The 21,528-nt window shown below is 44.6% G+C and overlaps 1 protein-coding gene across 1 annotated transcript in view; it reads right to left on the bottom strand.

The window, feature by feature from the left end:
* Nucleotides 1-70: 70 nt before the first annotated feature.
* Nucleotides 71-21,528, bottom strand: part of LOC126917136 (single Ig IL-1-related receptor-like) — a 125,679-nt gene continuing 104,221 nt past the window's right edge. Inside the window, exons 4-7 of the mRNA XM_050723685.1 lie at nt 13,714-13,847; nt 12,425-12,589; nt 4,403-4,540; nt 71-2,541 (exon numbers count right to left, since the gene is read on the bottom strand). Of these exons, the coding sequence (XP_050579642.1) occupies nt 2,102-2,541; nt 4,403-4,540; nt 12,425-12,589; nt 13,714-13,847 (877 nt within the window). The 3' untranslated portion in view covers nt 71-2,101. The remainder of the gene's footprint in view (nt 2,542-4,402; nt 4,541-12,424; nt 12,590-13,713; nt 13,848-21,528) is intronic.

The following is a 21,528-nucleotide window of genomic DNA, read 5'->3' as shown; positions in this document are numbered from 1 at the left end:
TTAGCAAGGTTGCGAAACGTAACGTTGTTTCGTATGTGAGTAAGAAAAAGTGACGATCCGATACACACGATTTCTGGAAATATAAATACTCTTTGTTTATTATCGAATTTTCGAACAACAATTTCCGTTTACTTCTTAATTACGTCAGCACGAAGAGAAACGGACGTCTGATATTTGGTACGTATAGAGCCTTGTATCGTCGATTCTGTTCGATATATACGCCATCAAACGGAGACGAGAAGCAACAGTACACACATTTTTCGCCGCTCCGTTTCATAGGTAATTGTAAGAACGGTCACCAGTTTGTCGTCGTAATGCGACACACACACACACACACACACACACACGCATGCACACACACACACACACACACACACACATATGTAAATATACCAAAAAAGAAAAAGAAAGAAACGCGACAACAAACGATTAGAGGATAGTCGTCGTTTTGTTGTTCTCTATATCGCTAAATAAACAAGTATACCTCCTAATGTCTATACTCTGCTTATACTCGGCTCGCAACAATTGGCCGCGATGCGAGTCAATCGCCCAGGCACATTCTCGCGAGACAAGTACACTAGTGTATCGTAATACTGACAGTAAAGAGATTACTATGATATTAAAATTAAGCTCACGTTGCGGTTCTGCGCGTGTGCGTAACATTTAAAGTACAATTACGCGGGTATAACGGCTAGGCTATATGTATATCGTATAGTAGAGTGTGTATATTGTATAATTGTAGATAATCGTTACTCTAGTATTAGAATTACAGGATTATCGTTTGACGTTACGTTCGCAGATACATCTTTCTAAGTGCCTTGTAGTCGTTCGACGTAACGATAGTTCTGAAAAAACGGCGAAAAAAAAGAATCTCACATATAATACACATGTACACACGCATACACGTGCACGCGCATGCATGCACCTACACACGCACTTATCTTTTTCCTCCTTTTACATATATATGTATATGTACAAACCAGTATAAAATATCTATGTCATTATTAGTCTTATCGTGCGTAAATTTGTTCGCTAAAAACCGCGCGTAAAATCCGCTTAGAAAAGTGTGCCCGAAAACGTAGACGCGAGTTTTACGTAATTCGTGATTTCGATACTGATACAAGGGAGATCGCTAAAATCTAAACGTTGTATAAATAGTACGATGACTTAACTAAATAATAAATAAGGACAATAGAGCACCGATTTGTCCGATATATACAAACAGAGAAAACGAGAAGTGTACGCGATAAGCGATTACGTATATATACGCGAGTAGCAAGGGACTCGCTTCTTTCTCCGTCCTGTTATTCTTTCTCGTAACTTCTCCAACGCGTTTCGTTCTTACTTCTTTCTTTCTTTTTTTTTTCTTTTTTCGCTCGAAGCGCCGCGTGCTCGCGCGAAAAGGAAGACTGCGCGCTTCGCCTGAATTCCTCTTTCCTCGAATTTCGCCGATCGCGATCAGTCGTCGCGTCTGCTCCACGTGCAGAAGATAAAACTGGATGGAGAGTGGTGCGCGTATCTTTCGACATGGTTGAACCTACTCGTGACCGTGGCAATTTGTCGCGATAAAATCAAGTTTCGCTTCCGACCAGCGAACGTTTAAGTAAATTTATGAATTTCGCTCGTCGTACATAATACGATCTGCAGCCAAAGTAAAATTAAAAGACACTCGGATCGCGCTGTAGCTCTCCTTGTAGACATACGCCGAGGAGCGTCCAAGGCGTACGTCGCAACGTAAAAAGCACAAGTTAGAATGACAACACACAGGTCGTGCATCGGTTGCTCGAGCATCGAAACCGCTACATTTTTGAAAGTTACAGTTCCGTAGATGCGGCTATTTGCGAGATTCGGCGAGGAAACGGCGTTAACGTGGTGCGCGTTTATTACGCTACGCGAACGAGCGTTTTCAAACGTCTGATTCTGCGCGAAACGCATGGATACTTGGACAAGCGCGCGGAAACTTGGCCTTGTCACCGCTTTCGTACAAAAGCGAAAGGAAGAGAAACACGGATGAAGAGACTACGTAGGTATATGTAAGTATATACTACGTAAGGATCCATTACGTCGTTTCCTTCGTTCGATCGTTTCGCTTTCCTCCGTTTTAAACGAGAACTTCGAGACTTTCGCGCGATCGAGCCTTCTGCTGTCCGCATTTTCCGTTCGCCTGAACGATCATGGCGACCGATTGGCAGCCGCTCTCGGAGCTGATCGGTCGAATCGGTGGCATTGCGAGCCGCAGCTTGTACCAAAATGTGTGGCTGCCGGAACCTAAGTTCCCGGTGTCGTTCCAATGCAAGACCTTCAAACGATCGAGCGAGTATTCACGTACGTTGTTGTAAGCTCGACTCGATCGTTTCGCGATCGCGGTCGTGTTCAATAGATCCTTGGTGATGATGACTATCGTTCGAGTGGTGAGCGACGACAGCTGATTCAGGACAACCCCCACGTTCGTTTCGTTCCAAACGTTTCCTAGCGACTCTGGGCTCAGCACCACGATGACTCTTCGACTGGAAACGGCATGCGGCCCGATCTCCACACCCCCTGAAAGAAAAATCGTTGTATTTCTTTTTCTTCGTCTGTGGAAATAATTCGTGAGATTAGAGCGCCGACGATGTACGTACATACGGACGAACGACAACGACGAAACGTTAAATCGGCGTCATCGACTGGATCGCGATTGGAAAATTCCTCGGCATCGATAACCGTTGGTAGAGAGACGTTTAGGCGCGAGCACCGAGCTTTATCGGCATCCTGTCGTTTGTTCACCGATGTTTGATGAATTACCAACAAAATGGACGATCAGTCAAAGGATGAACTGGATTTCGCCGAGTCGGCACGCGAGCCAACTATGCCACGACCATAGAAAGCTTTCATTCGCTCTCTCTCTCTCTTTTGCTTGACCAGTACTTTTGAATCGGAGCTACGCAACAGTCGATGCGGAAAATTCGAGTTTCATCCGAGCTCGTGCAACTTCGGCCAAAGCTTTCTTCCACTTCCAACCGTTCTTCCGTCTGCTTTTCAAAATTCCGAGGTTCGTTCGCTTTCAACGACGAATCGAGGACGAGTGGAGAACGGAGAGCGAGCAAAGAGAAGAATGCGCGAACGAAACGGTTTCTCGATTCAGGCACGCGTTATCGGAAGTTGGCGGAGCGCAAACGCAGAATCAGCGGAGGAAACGGTACCGCATACGCTTAATTCGAAACCGCGGCTGCTAGAATCAAAGCGACAAACGAAACGCTTGACGTCAGACAAAGAAGCCGACCCCAACTTCCTAATTCAATTCGCAAACTTCTATGCATCGGACCACGGTTCCGCGATACCGATAGATCGCCCTTTCTCCGGCAGCTACCGGTTCTACATTCGCTGAGCTTGCGTGCATCGTTCGCCACGAGGAACAAGATTTTCCGAACTGCGATACGAACGACTTTCAATCCGAAAAACGCGCCTATTGATTTCGTGAAAGTACACGCGAAAGACAGAAGGAGAAAGGGCAGCCGGCGACCACGATGGCGAACAAAATTTATGTATAGGCTAGTTTGCATCGGTGGATCGGAGCCGGCAGCGCGGGGCAATTTGCATTAATAAAATTGGGCGGTCGACCGCTCGCTCACCTACACGGCCCAATTTCGTCCTGCCAATTAGAAGGAAATTAGCGTCTGAATATTTTTCACCGAGCACCCGTTATCAACGCTGAGCACCTAGCCGTTGATATTCATGAGATGCGGAACCAGGATGGACGACGTGGCTGCGAAACTAGATCGCGTTATACCTCGTAAACTTTTGTTCGCCTTTGTTCCCGGTAATCGTCCCCGTTTCGCCAGCTTTCCTTTCGCCTTTTCCCTTCTGCCTTAATTCGCGAGATCCTATTCGTCGCTCGCTCTCGCCAATTTCTCCGCCAAAATACCATCCGTTATCGTTCTCCCTGGATTTCTGATCATCGCGACGCCTTGCAGCGGTCTCCAGAGCGACGTTACGTGGCAAAAATTAAAAACATCTTTACGTGCACGTTGTTTCGAGTTTCGTTGATCAAACGTGGCAAACCTCGGTTCAAACGAAGACTCGTCGCCGTGGTCGTCGTTGCGCTGTTTCGTCGAGTGGCGGAAGGCGCGCGAGATTCAGTCGCCGTTCCCAGGTCGATCTTCCCTCGCTTCCCAAGGAAACCAGGGTTTAGAGTTTGCAGCGAGGGTGTTGGGCGGTTTTTGGCCGCAACAGCTACGCGCTCGATCGCGAGAAGGGATCTAGCGAGATTCCGAGGAACCGAGCTATCCCTCGAGATCTTGGAATAGCCTTTACTTTACCCTTTCGGTCGACCACGCGACAGGAAACTTAATAACGCTATCAACGAGCAGTTTCTCCCTCGGAGAGCGACTCGGTGCCGCGTTTAATTAAACCCGAGACTTACAATTCTGATTCAACTGGGAGAGCTCCAGCGCCGTGCACTTGTACCGGTGCCTCGATTCCAACGTGGGTATCACTATACCGATGACCAGGCTCGAGTCTTTCTCGTGGTAGCACACCAGAGCGTCGCATTCCTTTCCATCTGAAATTCGCGTTTGTGATCGTAATTAGTACAGGTATTATTATGGTCGTGCTCACCGCTGCCACCTGGCAAATCTCACGAACCGCGTTTCGATCGCGACCATCCAGATATTTAACGCTAGAACTATCACGCCAGTCAAATTGACTGGTTCTACGATTTTATTTTATAATTCTTACTTCATGTTATATTTTTTCCCGCAATGTAATGACTTTTGCAACGATAACTAAAAGAATAATATAATGAATTTTATTTTGTTTTTTATGTATTCAAACTGAAAATAATTTTGTCTCAAGGCTACTTATACCAGTACCAATCAAAATGACTGGTACTTGTCAAAGTGTAAAAGGGTCCTGCAATCTGTTTATTGAAATTCAAATTTTTACTGCGTATCATTCGATATGACGATATCAGTTATCAGGAAAATTCCAAATAATCCGATCACCAGATTGCTAGATGCCAACGCTAGATATCAAACAGCCAAAATGACTCGTACAAATTTATAAATGTGTTAACCCTCGTTTAGAGATTATGGTCCCAGATGGATTAACAATACCAAAAATGTACTACATAACATGGAATTCTTTCTGTAAGAATGTAATAAATCTAATAAATATAAAAATATCCCATTACATATTTTTTAAACACCAGTCATTTTGATTGGTTTTAGTAGAAATAGCTTCGTGTTAATTATCGGTAGTTCTAGGGTTAGAGTCGGTAGAACGTGGAATAAATGGAACGTAGAATAAGTGGAACGTGGAATAAATGGAACGTGGAATAAGTGGAACCTGTGGAATCGTGACAAGGATGGTTGAAAGAGGAGAAGAGAGCAGCGGAGATAACAACGTTTCTTTCAACGAATAGATTACTATCTTCTATTTCTATTATTTCTAAATGATTCGTTCCTAGACGATTAACACGTTGAATACCCAGGGGGTTACCGGTGACCGGCACTTAATTCTATAAAAGTAACAAAATGACACATAGATGTAAAGAAAATAAAAGTCAAAGTGAATTGTTGTTTGATGATTTATCTGATACACCAAACAGCACTTGCGACGAAAATGAATTCAGCGATAGCAGCAATATTCCTGAATTAAGTGATGCGATTAGACATAGAAGCAAACCGAATAAAAAATATAATACCAAATGCAAATTAAAAATGTACATATATGGATCCTATTGCTTGCCAAGCATGCTTCTGAAGCGTACAAAAATATGCGGGCCCTGGGAGCGCGTTGAGCGCGCAGAGCGCAATGTGTTAAGGGCTTTGACAGTAAAGTAAAAAATGCTAAATCTTGTGACGGTTCTTTAGGATTATTGCGGGCCCGAGTAAGTATGACCGAGGGACGTAACAACATAGAATAATTTCGTTTATGGTACGTAACAACATAGAATAATTATTTAGCAACGCGAAGAAACAATATGAGATAATTGATAATCGCAAAAAATAAATGAGTCGAGCGAAATTGCACTACAGTGTCATGGGAGTCATCGGCGACCTCAGTGAGATAAATTCATTAATGACGATTATACGCCGTAACATATCTCTTGTAGGTAATATTTCAACATTACATGTATCGTATAATAAAAAATTCATCGTGGCTCCACGACCAAACCTTGTAAAACTGGCGTGGCATTCAACGTGTTAATTATATTTCAATTCTGATCAATCGTCTCGTTAGAACGATTAAAACGATTATCCTCCACTTCGATCAGTCAGTCTTTGAAATTAATTTATAAAAGAGATTAAATTAAAGATATTTTGAACTATGTGTATCAATATGAAGAGATACAAAATACAAACATAGAATTAGTTCTATCGATGAAAACGATAGTGCTGGAAAAGACAAATAAGCGAAATTGTTTTCGAGGATCTTGCGCGATAAGATACTCGCTTCCTGTTTATTCGTTTTCAAAACGGGATCTTGTCGCGGCACGATGACAAACATTCGTCGCAACGGATCGCACGGATCTTCCTATGTCGATTGGTTTCTTTTTCGGCGGACTCGGACGCTTGCGAGATTGCTTTCCGAAACGACGCGACGTCATGAATTCCGTCGTAGGCACCGCCAGTGCCAACGAGTGAAAGCGACCGATCGTTCGTGCAACTATTCCACGTTGTTGCTTGGACGCATCGAGTCGGTCACGGGGTCATCGAGAACGCGGCCGACGTTATCTTCGCGCGCGATCTTCGATCGTTCTCGCGCGCATTCCCGAGGAACATCGATCGACGAACGATGGACGACACGGGCGATCGCGTAACATCAGCCTCTGCGAGACAGTAACCGACCAGGTCGAACGACTTTAAACTAAACTAGCGATTTCCAACCTCTCTCATGGCACACTTAAGGCAAAGCTATTTGATATAAGATCCCGGCTTTTTTCAGCTGTAAAACTCTCGAATGTCTCGTAACGATGCTATTTCGTTCCCTGATCAACCGTTTATTACATAGTTGTTTTATACGCGTGTTGGCGTTGGAATCGGTCAAGCGTTTCGAATGTTTTTTAATCGTTTTAGGTCCACGCAGCGCGATCGTACTGTTCGTGTACTGTGGTGAACTGTGTCGTGATGTTTGGTCACGATCGTCAATTCGCAACGCGCTCGGTTCCGAATGTAGCTCGTCGCGAGTCATATCAGTTTCCTCTCGTAATTACTTTTTTTTCAAATAGTCGTAAACCACCTGCATACACGAAAAAAGAGCAGCGCGGTCGCGTCGATCGGCATTCCTCGCAAACAAATGAACGAAGCGCTATCGCGTTGCATGGCACAATCCCAAACGGATTCTTATAAACTGCTGGCACTAAAACACAGTTAAGCGACTCAATTAACGCTAATCTTACCAAACCGATTCGATGTTCGATCGATCGGTTTCAAAATTTAATTTAAAATTGTACGTTTATTCTTGTTTCGTTCGTTCGTCTAACTTTATGTAAATTCTTATATTATCTGATTAATCAAATTCTCAATTCTTTTTTGCTTCTTTGTTGCCGAGGGAAATTCATCGCCTGGCTTGCCGCCTGTTCACCGCGACCACTGTCGTTTGACCGGTCGACAAATTTACATCTATTTCCAAAGTTCTCTGCCTGGGACCTTAGCTCCGAAGTCGAGTAAGATCTAACCAGCTATAGTTGCATACATGTAAATTCGATATGTGCTTGGCTGCGTCGCAAGCACTTGAATAATCTGAGTGCATGTCGCGTAACGTAGAAACACAACGGAGTCTTATCGGAGACTCTGAAGAAATACTTTTCAAGAATACACTGTCTCTATAATGAGTTCCCTATAGCTAAACCAAATCCAAATGCAGTGTCATTGAGAGAGTCACGGAGTACGGATCGAAGCCTACGAGAAATCGAATGCGACAAGGAGCGAACAAATCTCGTAATATTCAGTACATTGGCTTTGTGTTTTGTTTTATCTCTGAACATATACGTTTAACGTCCACACGTTCAGTGACAAAGTTACCGAAAAACATGCAAAATGAGAATGATCTATTCGTCTATCATCTCTGCTATGTTTATGTTACATATAAAAACGAGAGTATATGATCAATTATTTTATTGTTACTTAAAAGTTATGTCGTGCATCGTTTGCTACGATAAATTGACAATTTCTTTCGAAGAAACAACGTCTATTTCGTAGAATATAAGGTAAGGTACAGGTGAAGCTTTAACCGGTACGATCAGCGTTAATTTGCACATACTTGCAAAATAATATTAGGTCGTCTTTCGTTTTATAAGGAAATAATCGATGCATAATTCCGTTTTATATTGTTTTATCGAATTACGTATGATCCATTTTGTTCTATCAAAATAAAGATCACAACGTTCGACAGATTAGATTTTATGTTTGTATAAAGATGCGTTGTTGGAAGAGACGTGTCTGTAAAGGAACACACTTTTCGGACAACCTAATAATTATATAATTATTCTCATAAATATCGTTGTAGAGTGGATGCAACGAAGCTTGAGATTTACCAGTGTTTGATCATTGAACGATAAAGATCCATCTTTGAAGCTACTCGATGGAGTGTTATGCTTTCCGAATGAGAATATGGGACACATGAAAGTTTCTGTTAGGAAGCCGGTCTTGTATTTATATAAATCTAATAGTTCGACTGATGAGTGTAAAGTAGAAATTGTTCTCAATGGGGTAAATGATTATGAAGAAAATTACGATACGGAATGCTCGTTTTGTACGGGCTTTTACTCTCCGCATGTATCTTGTAAGTGCATGATGCACGATGGATTAAACGTATAAATAAAGCGTTATCGTTTCGTTAGCGAAAAAGAAAAAAGAAAAAACCAAACATACGGATTAGCAACCCATTTTTTAGATCTGGCTGTTTTTATCATTTGTATTTTTATTTTACTACGAAGAAATTGAATATTTCTTTTCATTGTATTTTTCGGTAGGTTTCGAAAGAACACGTATTTTATCTTTAAAACGTGCAGTAATTTTTAATAAACGTGTTATTAGTCGAGAGTTACGACGTTAAAGGAAAACGAATCTCGTGCCAGGCATCGTTATCTTAAACGAATTACTAAAATTTTGCTACGCATCAAAAAATATTTAATAGAATAATTAAAGGAAAAGTAGTCGGTGCCCTCGATTAAATAGTCAGGTATCGTACGTTTTCAAAATTCTTGACTGTGAACCGATTGAAAATCGTGGAACTGGATAAATCGCGGCGCCATTGCCCTCTTTATCGGTCCACCGATTTTTCAGCGTTTCCCTCGTCAGAGAGACGAGCTATAGAAAGAGAGGGAGAGAGGGGGGGGGGGAGTAAAAAAAATACCGTTCGCCAACCTATTTGCGCTTCGTTCCGGACTCTTACCCTTTGTGGTTCGCTGGAAACGAACCAATTTCTCGCAAAGAGATTCGAAAATCAAACGCGAAACAAAGAGAAGAGCGTGGAGAAGGAGCAGGGAAATCGTATCGATCGGCTTGGTGGTTGTTTGTTCGTTCGATCGGGCCAGCGAGAAAGTCTCGGTTTTCGCGTCGAGGCAACTTCGATTATCGCGCGTTGCTCGCCCCAACGAGCAAGTTAACGCCTGCGGATATTCGCAGATTTCCTCTGGAAATCATTGTTTCCACAGCGACTTACTTTCGTTGGACAGTGGGATCGCTGCTCGTCTGGCACGCGTTCGCGATCTTTTCAGTCGGCTAACAAAGAGAAAACGTTCTCCGCAAAACGGTTAATGGACGACGTCGCGGTGCAGTGCTTCCGAGAAGCACCGTAATCGCGGCAATTTTCCAGCTTCCGTATTAGGGTAGGGGCCACTCGATCGGCGGCAACCTTATCGACCAGATCTCGTCCGGACGAGACGGCATCTCCTTCCGTAACAGGCTTCGCCGTACACGTGTAACTCGTCACAGCCTGAGGCTCGCGCGGCCGCGATTTATCGCCCATGTCTCGGCCGATCTTTCCGATTTTTCCTTCTTCCTTTTCGTTGCACCTTGAGCGATAGACCTGTGCCGACCGCTCGGCAACATTCGCGATATTTTGCAAGCATTTAGTCGAACGACGATGGCGAACAACCGTGAACAACGACATCGTCTACCCACGCACAGCTCTAATGCGGAAGACGCCTGAGTACACGTTCCAGGACGATCGGTGCGGTTACTTATGTACTTGTATATAGGATGTCCCTAAAATGGTTGTACAACAGGCCGGGTAGCGATTCTGCATGCAACGATAAGCCGAGAAAAGAGAAAATAACATTCTTTCACTTAAGGCTTTGCTTCCGTTAAAAATGATGCACGCTGATCGCAAGTTTCCAACTACTAAACTTCTGTTTCTGCTCGCGTTTGTGAATGCCAAGAGTGCTTCAAGGATAATAGCATCGAAGACTTAAAAGCAAACGTTGCTTCGGCTTTCCAAGACTTGCAAAATACATATAATTCGCTACATGTGCGCGATAATTTAGTCGGAAGAGTGCAGCTGTGTGTGCAACAGTACGGTCAACGTTTCGAACGCTTTTTACGTTAACCGTTACGTTACGTTAACCGAGGGATTCTTGAAAAGTATACTAGTCTCATCGTCATTCACGAAACAATTCAAATTAAACATAGAATTAAAGAAAAAAGTAGTAGTATGTACAAATCGATATCACGGAAATAAGATAATAGCAATAGTAGGCAGCTCCGTAGCTGAATAATGCATAGTTACCTGTCGAATTCTCAAACTTTTTCTTTTTTTTTTTAAAACAGAACTTTAAATGAAAATACGCTATTCTTTTCTTCTCGACTTATTGCTGCGAAGAATCACCATCCTATCCATCGGTATTAGAACCGAGCCGATCGTAATCGATCGGTGATCAATCAGTTGGAAACGAAGCGATCACCCTGCCAGACATATCAAGGAGGCCGATGTCGTTTCGATGTTACTGACGACCATATTACCGAGTATATTTTATGCGTTGTAATATTGCGATACGCAAATAAAGTATCGTTTTGTTAAGCAGTCCGATTTTACCGTGCACACCCGTTGTACACCGCGAAAGATAAGGCTGCCAATGCTACTACCATTGCAGCATTCGTTTTACTCTATCGGATCGTTCTGTCAAAAATCTGAAGAAAAAAAAAACTCGCGACGAACCGAGGAAACGGATAACGAAACGCGGATCGTTCGTGGCGATAAGAGAAACAAGGTTCGCGGCAAGGTTGCGCCGCTTATCGAGGGAAGGTTCGAAGAGTGGGAGCAACTCCGACAGAAGGAGCTTGAAACGAGGCGAGAAACGTTTAACAGCGAGCCTTCCAACGTAAAAGGTACTCTTTCCTTCCCTCCGATTTCTCTCTTTCTCTCTCATACAGCGTATTCCAGCTATCGGAACGAACAGAGTCGTTACGCTCGATTCGAATCGCGCGCAAAATAAAAGGTAGAAAATAGAGGAGAAGAAATAAAGGAGGAAATCGTTAACGCGGCTCGCGGGCCATTCCCAGCGTGGATTAAACGAAGATTAAGTAACCCGGTGGCACGGCACGACTATCGCGCGGATGGGGTCGCCATCGCGGAACGCTCGGGATATTAGGGTGATTCAAAGGGAGAACGTGAAGTTCCTCCGGAGTATCGAGCGGCGGTGGTGGCGGCAGCGACCGTGACTATTCCAAAGATGCGTAAAACTTGCACGAAATGGGAATTCGATATGTTAATTTCGGCCCGATGTAGACTACCTCCCTCCGAATACTTTGCCGGAACAAAGCCGATCGCGAAAATACGCTCAACTGGCTAACGATCGATGAAACCTACCGTAGCGAAGTGCCGGACGTTGAACGGAACTGTTTCGCGAGAACGAAATAAAAGCAACGTACACACGTACTGCGAGAATCTTCGCGAAAAGCAAACGATTAAACTCCCTACGATTGAATATCGTTACGGTGGCAGTATTTAGAATTTATTTTTAAAGTAAGACGACAGGCTAAATATTTATTTATTGAGTGGAATTTGCTTCGGCCAGTATCGACTAGACACTTAGCAAGTGTCAGCGGAAAAATATACCGGTCATAAACGCGCGTTATTTCGACGGTACGAGTTACCGACGAAACGGTACCGTGGCAAAAACGACGCTTACTTAACGCTTGCGGCGCCCGCTTCTTCGTTCGTTCCTTAACGAACGGATTAACGTCACCTGCATCGCGTGGAGTAAGAAAACGATCGTTGAAAAACCAAGGACGATAAGAAGATTGGATGCAAGTCGCTCTCATTGGTCCTCTTGTAAGAGTTAGAGGAGGGCAAAGGAGGGAATGAGAAAAGGGCGGAATTTGATGACTAGTGCTCGGCGAAGCGAGGACGCACCGCTATTGCGTATCGTCGGAAGGAATGGTGGGAGATTAAGAATCGTAGGTAACCGAGCGGAGAAACTCGGCTGTACGATAATTACCGTTCTCCTCGAGAGGGGCGAATTTGTCCCGGCAGAGCAGCACCAAAGGCAGCCAACAGCGCGCGTAAAACGCGCCGACCGAGATCAGCAGAACCAGCACCAGCACGCCTACCAGAAACGACCTTCTCCAGGATCCGTTTTGTACTTCCAACGCGAACTGTGGCTCTGCAAAAGCAAACGTCGGCTTTATTTCCTTCGCCGTAGAAAGGCTATAGCTAGAGATGGCGAGCAAAGTGGCTAACAGTGATTCATCACGATGATCGTTGAATCACGATCACGGGCGGTCGTGATCTAATTTCATTCACGACCGGTGATCGTGATTCTTTTTATCTCGAGCGAATTTGCTCGCCGTGATCGTAACTCTTCATCTTGATTCAATTATTTCTTGCAAGGCACTTGGATGCAGCTTAAAATGCGTACAAATATTTGCATACGTCGTAAATTACAAATTTCCTTGCGTTCTCTTTACACAACGGAAATTTACTTTGTTAGATATTGCAAATAGGGAATAATTCGATTTTCTTTTCTTTATCTCATATCAGGATTTTAACGAATAAAACATCGATTCTTGCTGTCGATTCGAAAACCGAGATATTCGTTTGATGTGTTAGCCACCGATCGAAAGCGACCACGAAATGTCACGAATCACAGTGGAACGTCATGATTCGCAGGGCAGAAAAGAAAAGGCTATACTTGCTATTGTGGCTACTAATTTCAGAACAGTGCAACTACCAGCAGTGAAAATCTTCCGAACGAATGATTCATCGAATCTAAGATTTTACGTTCCAAATCTATCATCTCGTGCAATGATATCTATCAAATTGCATCACGATCGGCAACCGGTGTCACTCGGAATAATATTTGAAAGAAAGAAACGCAGCGAGGCGGAGAAAAGGAAAAAGATTTCTTTCGCCGTGATGCTCGAGCGTAAACGACTCGCTGCACAGCGATTCCACGTCCGACGTCCACGAGCGTACGAATTTCGGTTAATTGGCTGGAATTAATTGGGTCACGCTGTCGACTGTTAACGAGCGACGAATTAAATCGGAAACGATTGAAATCGCTGCGAGACGTCGTTTAAACTGTTTAAAGCGCGGATCGGATTGTTAATTAGCAGCGGTTAAAAGGATACGTAAATGACCGCCTCCCCTTTCTCTTTTCTTCTTTTTTTCTCCGAGCATATCCGCGGACTCGTCTTCCCGATGCGATGCGATGAAATCCGCGCGAGGAAACGATCACGAGAGAAAATTTTTCCCGCCGGCCGCGACACGGTTCAAAGGTTCCATTACCTTGCCGATAAACGTGAGCGGGTAACGTGATCTCCTCGTCCACGCCGTTGCTAACTTCGCACTTGTACTCCCCGTAATCTTCCAGAGTTATGTCCTCGATTTCCAGGTAAGAGCCGATGATCTGATTGTTTTCCCTGAAACAATAGTCGTTGATTAGCAAAGTAGGAGAGTAAGTAGAAACCTGGTCCACATTTATTTTCATTACTTGCCCATTTACTTTACTTCTCGATTTTACACATAGAGGCAGGGGCGGACTGAGATTTTTTAGTTTTTACCGGGAAATTACACGACCCGCTCTCCAACTTTAATTCGTCGATTCGATTATTCTACGCCGACCGGCCACAATTTCTCAAATCCCTACTGACCCACCGGTAATTTTCCCAAACTCTCAAACAAACTGTCCCGACGACCAATCCCGCACCTGCACACAGGTAAATGTTTACAATTTCGTGCGAATCACTCGAGAAAAGAATGCTTTAGCGCGTGCGTTCTCTGCTACGGTACTCTCGCACTGGAGGACAAAATTTCAGCAAAATGTTCGTGTCGAGTACGTAAGCGCGTTTGAGACCTGTCAACGAGTAGCTTGTGAGCGTAAACAGAGCACCCAGATTGTAGGAATATCGGTTAGGCCAGAGAAACGCGCGAGAGTCATTTAAATTTCTGAAGAAAATTCGGAACAATAAGGGACAGGAAGAAAAGATTGTTGAGAATAGTGCATCTTAATCGTTGAAATAAATATAAAGGAACACTTGGATTAAATTTAGAATTGATATCAAAATAGTGTCAGATTTATTTGATATGTGATTTACAAGACATTCGTCGATGCACATTTGCACGCGTCTCAGCACTCTTTTTGTCTCGTCATCTTCTTTTCCACACTACCAAAGGAACAGTTGCATTCCTCTGTTTAACGAGACGCTGTGCACGCGCATACTGCCACATACACTCATACTCATGTATGTGTATCACTGCTACGCGGCTAATCCACTGTAGCGCACAAAATTAGGCATATCTCGATAAAGATAAAAGAGGCTTCCGAATCGCGCAACACCGCGGTCCTCGGGAACCGTGATCGATCCGCGGCGATGGGTCTACTCGTAGAGCGACGTTGCCAGGAAAACGACGAAGATTGAAAAATCGTTCGGAAGAATACGCGCGTAGACAACGGGTCGTAAAGATCCGTGTTCCGAAGAAGGAAACGAAACGCGCATCGTTCGAGAAGCTGCGGCCATAAATGCGCCAGGTGGACGCCATATCGCGTGCTTTCCGGAAAATATCGCCCCGTCCCACTTTGACCTCGCTCGCGTGAACCGAACGATCGGTCGCGCCACGTTTTTCCTTTCCTCTTTTCCCTGAAAGCTACTCCGCGACGAGTCGCGTACTTTCGTCGCTTACGAATCCGTCTACGCGTCGCGGAACATATGTAACTACGCTTGCTGCGTTTTCAAGGGAAAAAGAAGCTGAGCTCGTCCGACGCGATGAGTCGTCGTGTTGCACATCTGCGCGCCACGACCGGCTGCAGCGTGCCGATTCCTTCGCTTGTAATTTCGTTTTATCCGCGCCGATCGACAGCCGGTCGACGGCCGCGCGAATGGAATCGATCGGACGACCTCGAGGCTGCGACCACGACGAACCTTTTGTTCTCGGAATTTGTCGAGCGGCCGCGAAGCGCGAGAACGCAGAGAGCCCGCGATCATTGATCGACGAGCGAGCAGCCATAAATCAGTCGATCGAGGGGACACGTTCGACCGGCAGAAGTTCTTTCGTCGAGGTTATTAAGTTTATAGAGCCGTCGTCAGCTGTCCATCGACGTCGGTCGCTGCGACCTCGCTATCGCGCGAACGTGTCGTGTCTCTTCTCTCACCGGGAGAAGCGGCCTTTTTTCTTGGAAGCGTGTTCGTCGCGATGCGACGCGGCTTCCACGACTACTATCTTCTTTATCGCTGGTGCATTCAACGCGAGATCATGCTACTTTGCGACGTGCCTCCGACTCAAGAACTCGAATTTTCCTCGGTTCTCGGATATAACACCGCGATATCTTCGCGTGTCTGCGAAAATTTGGTTTAATCGGTTCCGGTTTCCCGTCGAACGTCCGTAACGAACGTTTCATCAGGATAAAAAACAACGGTGATAGGGCGACGTTGCGTTTTAAGCTCACGCAAAAACTCGCAAACGCGATTTTGCTGAAAAGTGGTGATTCGTTTGCAGTCGATGCTAAGCCACGCGCGTCGCGTCGCGTCCCCTAGTGAAAATTCAATCCACCGGCGATACTTTTTTCGAACCGCGTCCCCTCCAATCGTTTTGCCGAAGCAAAACGAATTCCGGGGCAAATTCGCCGCGCGACCGAGCTTTTTCACTCTTTCCGACTTTTTCCATTCTCCGGCAGGTGTTGGCGGTCGTGGCCGCGGATCGCAGGAATATTTTATTCTGGTCGGTCGGTTTTAATCGCATCGGGAAAAGTGGAGAGGGTAATGCGAAGCGGTGATGGAAGATTTTTCGGACCGTGAGACCGGCACACGACCACGGCTCGGCGTTTATTGTCGGGAAAGTTGCAGGATGCGGCTACGCGCAACGCGTATTTTAAATTGAACAACTTCTCCGATGTTTGCATCGGCTGGCATCGGTTCGGCTTCCCATCAGGCCCTTCCGTTGACGATTCAATCCGGCAACTTTTAATTAAAAGTTGCACGGTAAAATTCGAAACAATCGGGAAACGCTATTCATTACGGAACGCTCCGTTGCGAATTACAAAAGCAAATTTCGACTCGACTCGACTCGATTTGCCGTTGCTCGCTCCTCGTCCTTCCCGTCACCGCTCGTTTCCCATCGATTCCACGTCCACCGATCGACGCATCCTGATGGGATCTGAAACGTTTTAAATCGCTTCGAATCCGCATCGCGCATACACACGCGACGACAAATTCGAATCACTTCGAACATGATTCGAAGCTTCAAACTTTTGACACTATGTTTCGATTCTTCGGGGTCACGAATTTCTTGACAGTCTCGATAGCTTTTGAAAGCTTCACGAGTATTCAATAATCTAGCCGTATAATATTAACGTCTATGTAATATTTCAAGATTGTTTTAATTATTTCTGCTCAATTAGTATAACTAATACAACTAATATAAAATATCAAAGAAAGTGCGAAAATTGCGAGTTTTCGTAAATACATTTATTTCGAGACGATGGAGACTTTTAAAGTACTCGGGAAATATCGAGACTTTCAAGAGCTTTAAGCTTCGAATCATGTTCGCAGCGATACGAATTGCTTGTCGTATATACAGATTCGAAGCGTTTCGGATCCCATTGCTATCGTAGCTTCTTTCACCGGGGAAACTTCGCAGGCTCGTTGATCACGTTGTACGCTGTAATCGCGCGAGTTCGCAACTCACAGAGTTGATCTTCCGGGTCGAGTCGCCGAAACTGGCGTTGTTTAATAAATTTTCGCTGAGCTAGCAAATATTGTTGTTTGCCAAATATCCAGTGGAACGGAAACCATGCTACGAGCTTTGAGAGTCGAGAGTCATCCCCCGCTTTGGGGAAACACGGTTTCCTAGTCGACCACGCGAGGCGATGATGCGCGGAGAATCCTCGAACCGACCGAATTATGCGCTCGGAATTAATTGCTGGCGAATCACGTTCACGAACCCCATCCACCCTGTAATTAAATTAGCATGCCGGAACGCGGCGCGCGTCCGATGATCGGCCAACGCATCGCGTACACCGGTCCACGTCGCCAACTTTTTTCCGTTTGTTTTTTCTCCGAGTTCTCCACAGGTGTCTCGGAATCGTCGATGCCGCTTCGCGATTTCTCGTCCATCGAGCTTTCTTTTCATTAACGTCACAACGGTCGTGTTAACGAAACACGGGTCACCGCGTTGATAGATTTTAACGTACCGACGGATTTCGAACCTTTCGATTCGGCTTGCTATTCAGACCTCTTCTAAATACCTTCCAAATACCTTAATTCGGATTTGTTCCAGCGCCGGCAATCAGTTCATTGGTTAACTATCTTTGATTTTTCATCGATCTTTTCTCCAAATCGTTTCTTACGTTCAAGGCCTGGCCTGGTCTGCGGTCCGAAGATGCGAGAGGGCAGATAGTTTCACCGCGTTTCTTACGCATCATATCGTGGCCTTTATACTTTTTTTTTTTTCGTTCGTGACCTCTGGTATAAATATACATAGAGTAACGTAGAGTGTAGAGTATTTAGCATACGTAGATCTATGTACGTGCTAATACCACACGGCTATAAATCGTGTTCTAATTCTTCGTTTAACGTTATCGTACCAAATGATACTCACTTGTAAGATCGATAAATTGAATTAAATTAAATTAAATTAAACTAAATTAGCCGTGGCTTCATGGCCGTTGTAGCGACATCTCCGGGATCAACCGCGAGGACAAAGATCGATAGGTCAAATCTAACGGCAGTTCAGAGAACAGGCCGTGAAGGTTCGGAGTATCTCGTCGATTGAAATAGTTTAAATCGACTTAACGGCTCGGAATTTATAGAGTGTTCGGAGAAACGCGCGTTACGCGATCTCGTGTACGCGAATGGGCTTTAATCTCGTAAAAGGTGACGGGAAATCGATGAATCTAACGATTCTGTTCCCCGCCCTGCTTCCTCCTCTCCCCCTCTTCCTCTTGCTCCGTGTCTGTCGTTCTCACCCCGCGCTTTCCCCTACTTCTTCATCGACGGACCAACCGATATCGCTACTCGTATCATTGCGTGGTCAATCCTGTTTAATTAAGGGAAACCGATAAACTCGCTACTCATTGTCCTGCCATCCGACTCGATTCGACCATCGGAAACGACGCGTCTATTTTAATTAAATCTCTGTCATTCTCGTTTCGTCGCTTTCTCTCTGCGCGGCCGCTGGCGAACCATTGGAGCGCGCGTCGCGCCGTCAACGAGCGCCGATTTCCGCGTATTCCGCGAACGGCTTTCTTACAAATTCCGACAGCGTTGGACGCTGCGGGTGTGGCGATTGTTTGAATGGCGCGCGAATACGCGCGTAAACGACAGAGTACGTAATTGACTGGACGCGTAGCGAAAGAGAACAGGTGCGAACAGTAGTAGAAAGATTGCGATCTGTTGAGCTTTTATATATCTCGGAATAGAAAGAGCAAACGCGTGGATGAGTGTATTCTAGAAATTCTTTATTCAGAAATGTTAGAAATTAAGACTTCTATTAGTGGGTTCTATCCTATGTGATAATTTATTGATAGATGGATTTATTAAACAGAAAACGATTATTATCTAACGTGAACTTAATACAGTAGTGTGATATCACAACTCTTGACTCTTAACTCTCCGGTGGCTAACTGAACTTCAATTAGCTATGCCGAAATATATCGATGACCGTTAGGCGTATTGAAGTTTCCCCATCCTTTTGGCTTGTCGACATTTGCGCTTTATCATCGACATTGTCTGTATGTCGGCGATCTTTCCGCGGTACTATAATAGAGACGAAAGAAGCCGCTATAAAGACAGTCGCTGTGCCAAAAACTAAACACTAGAAAGATGTTGAGTTTTCCTATAAGTGAGACCCACTTCAACACGATCGATTGCATATCGAAGCAAATTTGAGATGGTCGCGTAGCCAATGTAATTGAAAGACTTTCGTTAGCGTTGCTTGATTTTAACACATTGACTGCCACGTTGGTCATATATGACCGGCTACTGTTTCTTCTGTGACGCCACGGTGGACACTGGTGACCGGAGCGCTTCAACTTCTTACAATTGTAAAAATTGAATGAAAAGTGACAGTTAGGGCATTTTGAATATATAGAAGATATTTTTAAATAAAAAGTGCCCCACTGAACAATTAAACATTATTATTAGAACATCAATAAAAAAAAAAGAGAGAACAAATCTTGCATCTAACGGTGCACTGTATTTGCATCCATATTTTTGAGGGGCAATCTACGAATATTATTATAGACACATCTTAGAAAATAATCGAAAATGTTGCATTATAATCATATAATTGAAGTTAGAAATGTGCACATACCTTACTATTATATATAGAATGAACAAATATTATTTATTAACATCTTCTACACGTTTCAACAATATATTCTGCACGTTTTGCTTACGACGAAATAACGAATGCGTATGGTTTGTTGAAATAAACGAAGCCTTGTTATATGTCGCTATCAACTGTTACCAAGGCGCCACGGTGGTCACCCGTGACCACCAATAAGATAAACGGTCCATTGAGGAAGAATGTTGCCTTGCATCATCAATTTATTATTATTTTACCATTATACGCTATGAATAATAAAAATGCTCCCGTGTCGTCCTGTGCGAAACATATGATTTTGGCGTGACAGTCAAAGTGTTAATTAGTTTCTCGTAAACAAGGGTGTGGCATGGGGATCACCGGCGCGCGAATGACGAGTAAGCAAGGAATAAGACAAAATCGACACGTTTGTCCTTTGTTACAATCAGAACCGAGAATTACTTTCTCGAACCCCACGCATCTTCGATCTTCCCGAATCGCCTCAAATTCGACGCGCTTCTCAACAGAGATCGATCGTCTATAAAAGTAAAAGCGAGATTGCTCGAACGTCAGAGAAAGCGCGTGCAGCAGCGCTTTTACTTTTATAGATAAAACGCGCTTCGACGAAAAACGACGGGCATCCGGCGCGATTCCGGTGGAAGCGGTAATCGGTTTAAACACACAGCGCGACGATCGAGATCTTTTTTGCCGGGTGGTGGCGAATCGCGTGGAATACGCGCGCCAACGGGCTTTGCTCGCAAATCGGAGGATTTTCAGGGATGTCGCCGAAACGCGGCAACGTCACGTTCGCCAGTGGTTTTAATCTTTCGAATAATACCGGGCGGAATTGCAAATATCGGCCGGCAGTCCGCGAAAGCGTTTTCGACAGCGAAAAAACTCGGCCAAATGCGCGATGCAAAGCGAACAAACAATCCTGGACAGTTCCCATCGGGGTAACTATCCAGATAGTCGTATACTCGCATTGGAGGTGACAGGGCGGCGGCAGAGGTGCCGCGGCTTCCAGGAATACCTTCCAACGAAGCGGATGTTCCTGCACGCGCGGACTCCACAAGCAGCGACCAAACGGACTCCGAGCAATTTGTTGGCGCGTTCATTCAGAACGAAGAACGATATCACCGCGCCCAGAGACAAATTACAGTAAAAGCCAGTCAAGAATCGAATTGACGAATGGTTGACAGTCATGAACCACGATGGTCTGGCCCGTTATTCGCAACGCACGAACGAGTTGACCGCGAAGCTACCTTAGTTTAAACGTCGTAGTTGTAGTATTCGGATTACGTTCTACTTTAGAATAAATATTGTTCGGAATTTCGAGTGACCGTCCGTTTGTGGCTCGGATAGGACCATTTCCTTATTTGGGAAATTTCGAATTACCTGTCCTCCCCGAGCTGTAAACTTAATGACTTAAAGGTCAGGGAAAAACTCCGGTCGACATCGTACCGTGCGGGTGAAATACTTCACTCTCAACAAGACCTTACCACCGTTGTGTTCATAACATCGCACTTTACTTTTATACAACAAGTGCAAATAAAGTGCTAAATTACACTAACATTCGATCTATTAAACTTCCTCCACCTTGAGCGTTAAGTCATTCAAGCTACACGATATTGACCGATCGGTTTGACCTGACCGGTTGCTCCTTAGTTGATAATTCGCAACAAATATCATTTAATTGCGATATAACGACTGACATCTATCCGTTCGGTATTCGGTAACGTCGAAAGGAACCGAAGAACGTTCGGTTCTGGCAATTTAAGACGTCGATCGTCGGCCACTGAATAT

Source organism: Bombus affinis, chromosome 6 (assembly GCF_024516045.1).
Source record: "Bombus affinis isolate iyBomAffi1 chromosome 6, iyBomAffi1.2, whole genome shotgun sequence".
Taxonomy (NCBI): Eukaryota; Metazoa; Arthropoda; class Insecta; order Hymenoptera; family Apidae; genus Bombus; species Bombus affinis.
Note: the sequence above shows the minus strand (reverse complement) of the source record. Positions and strands in the feature narration are given on the sequence as shown.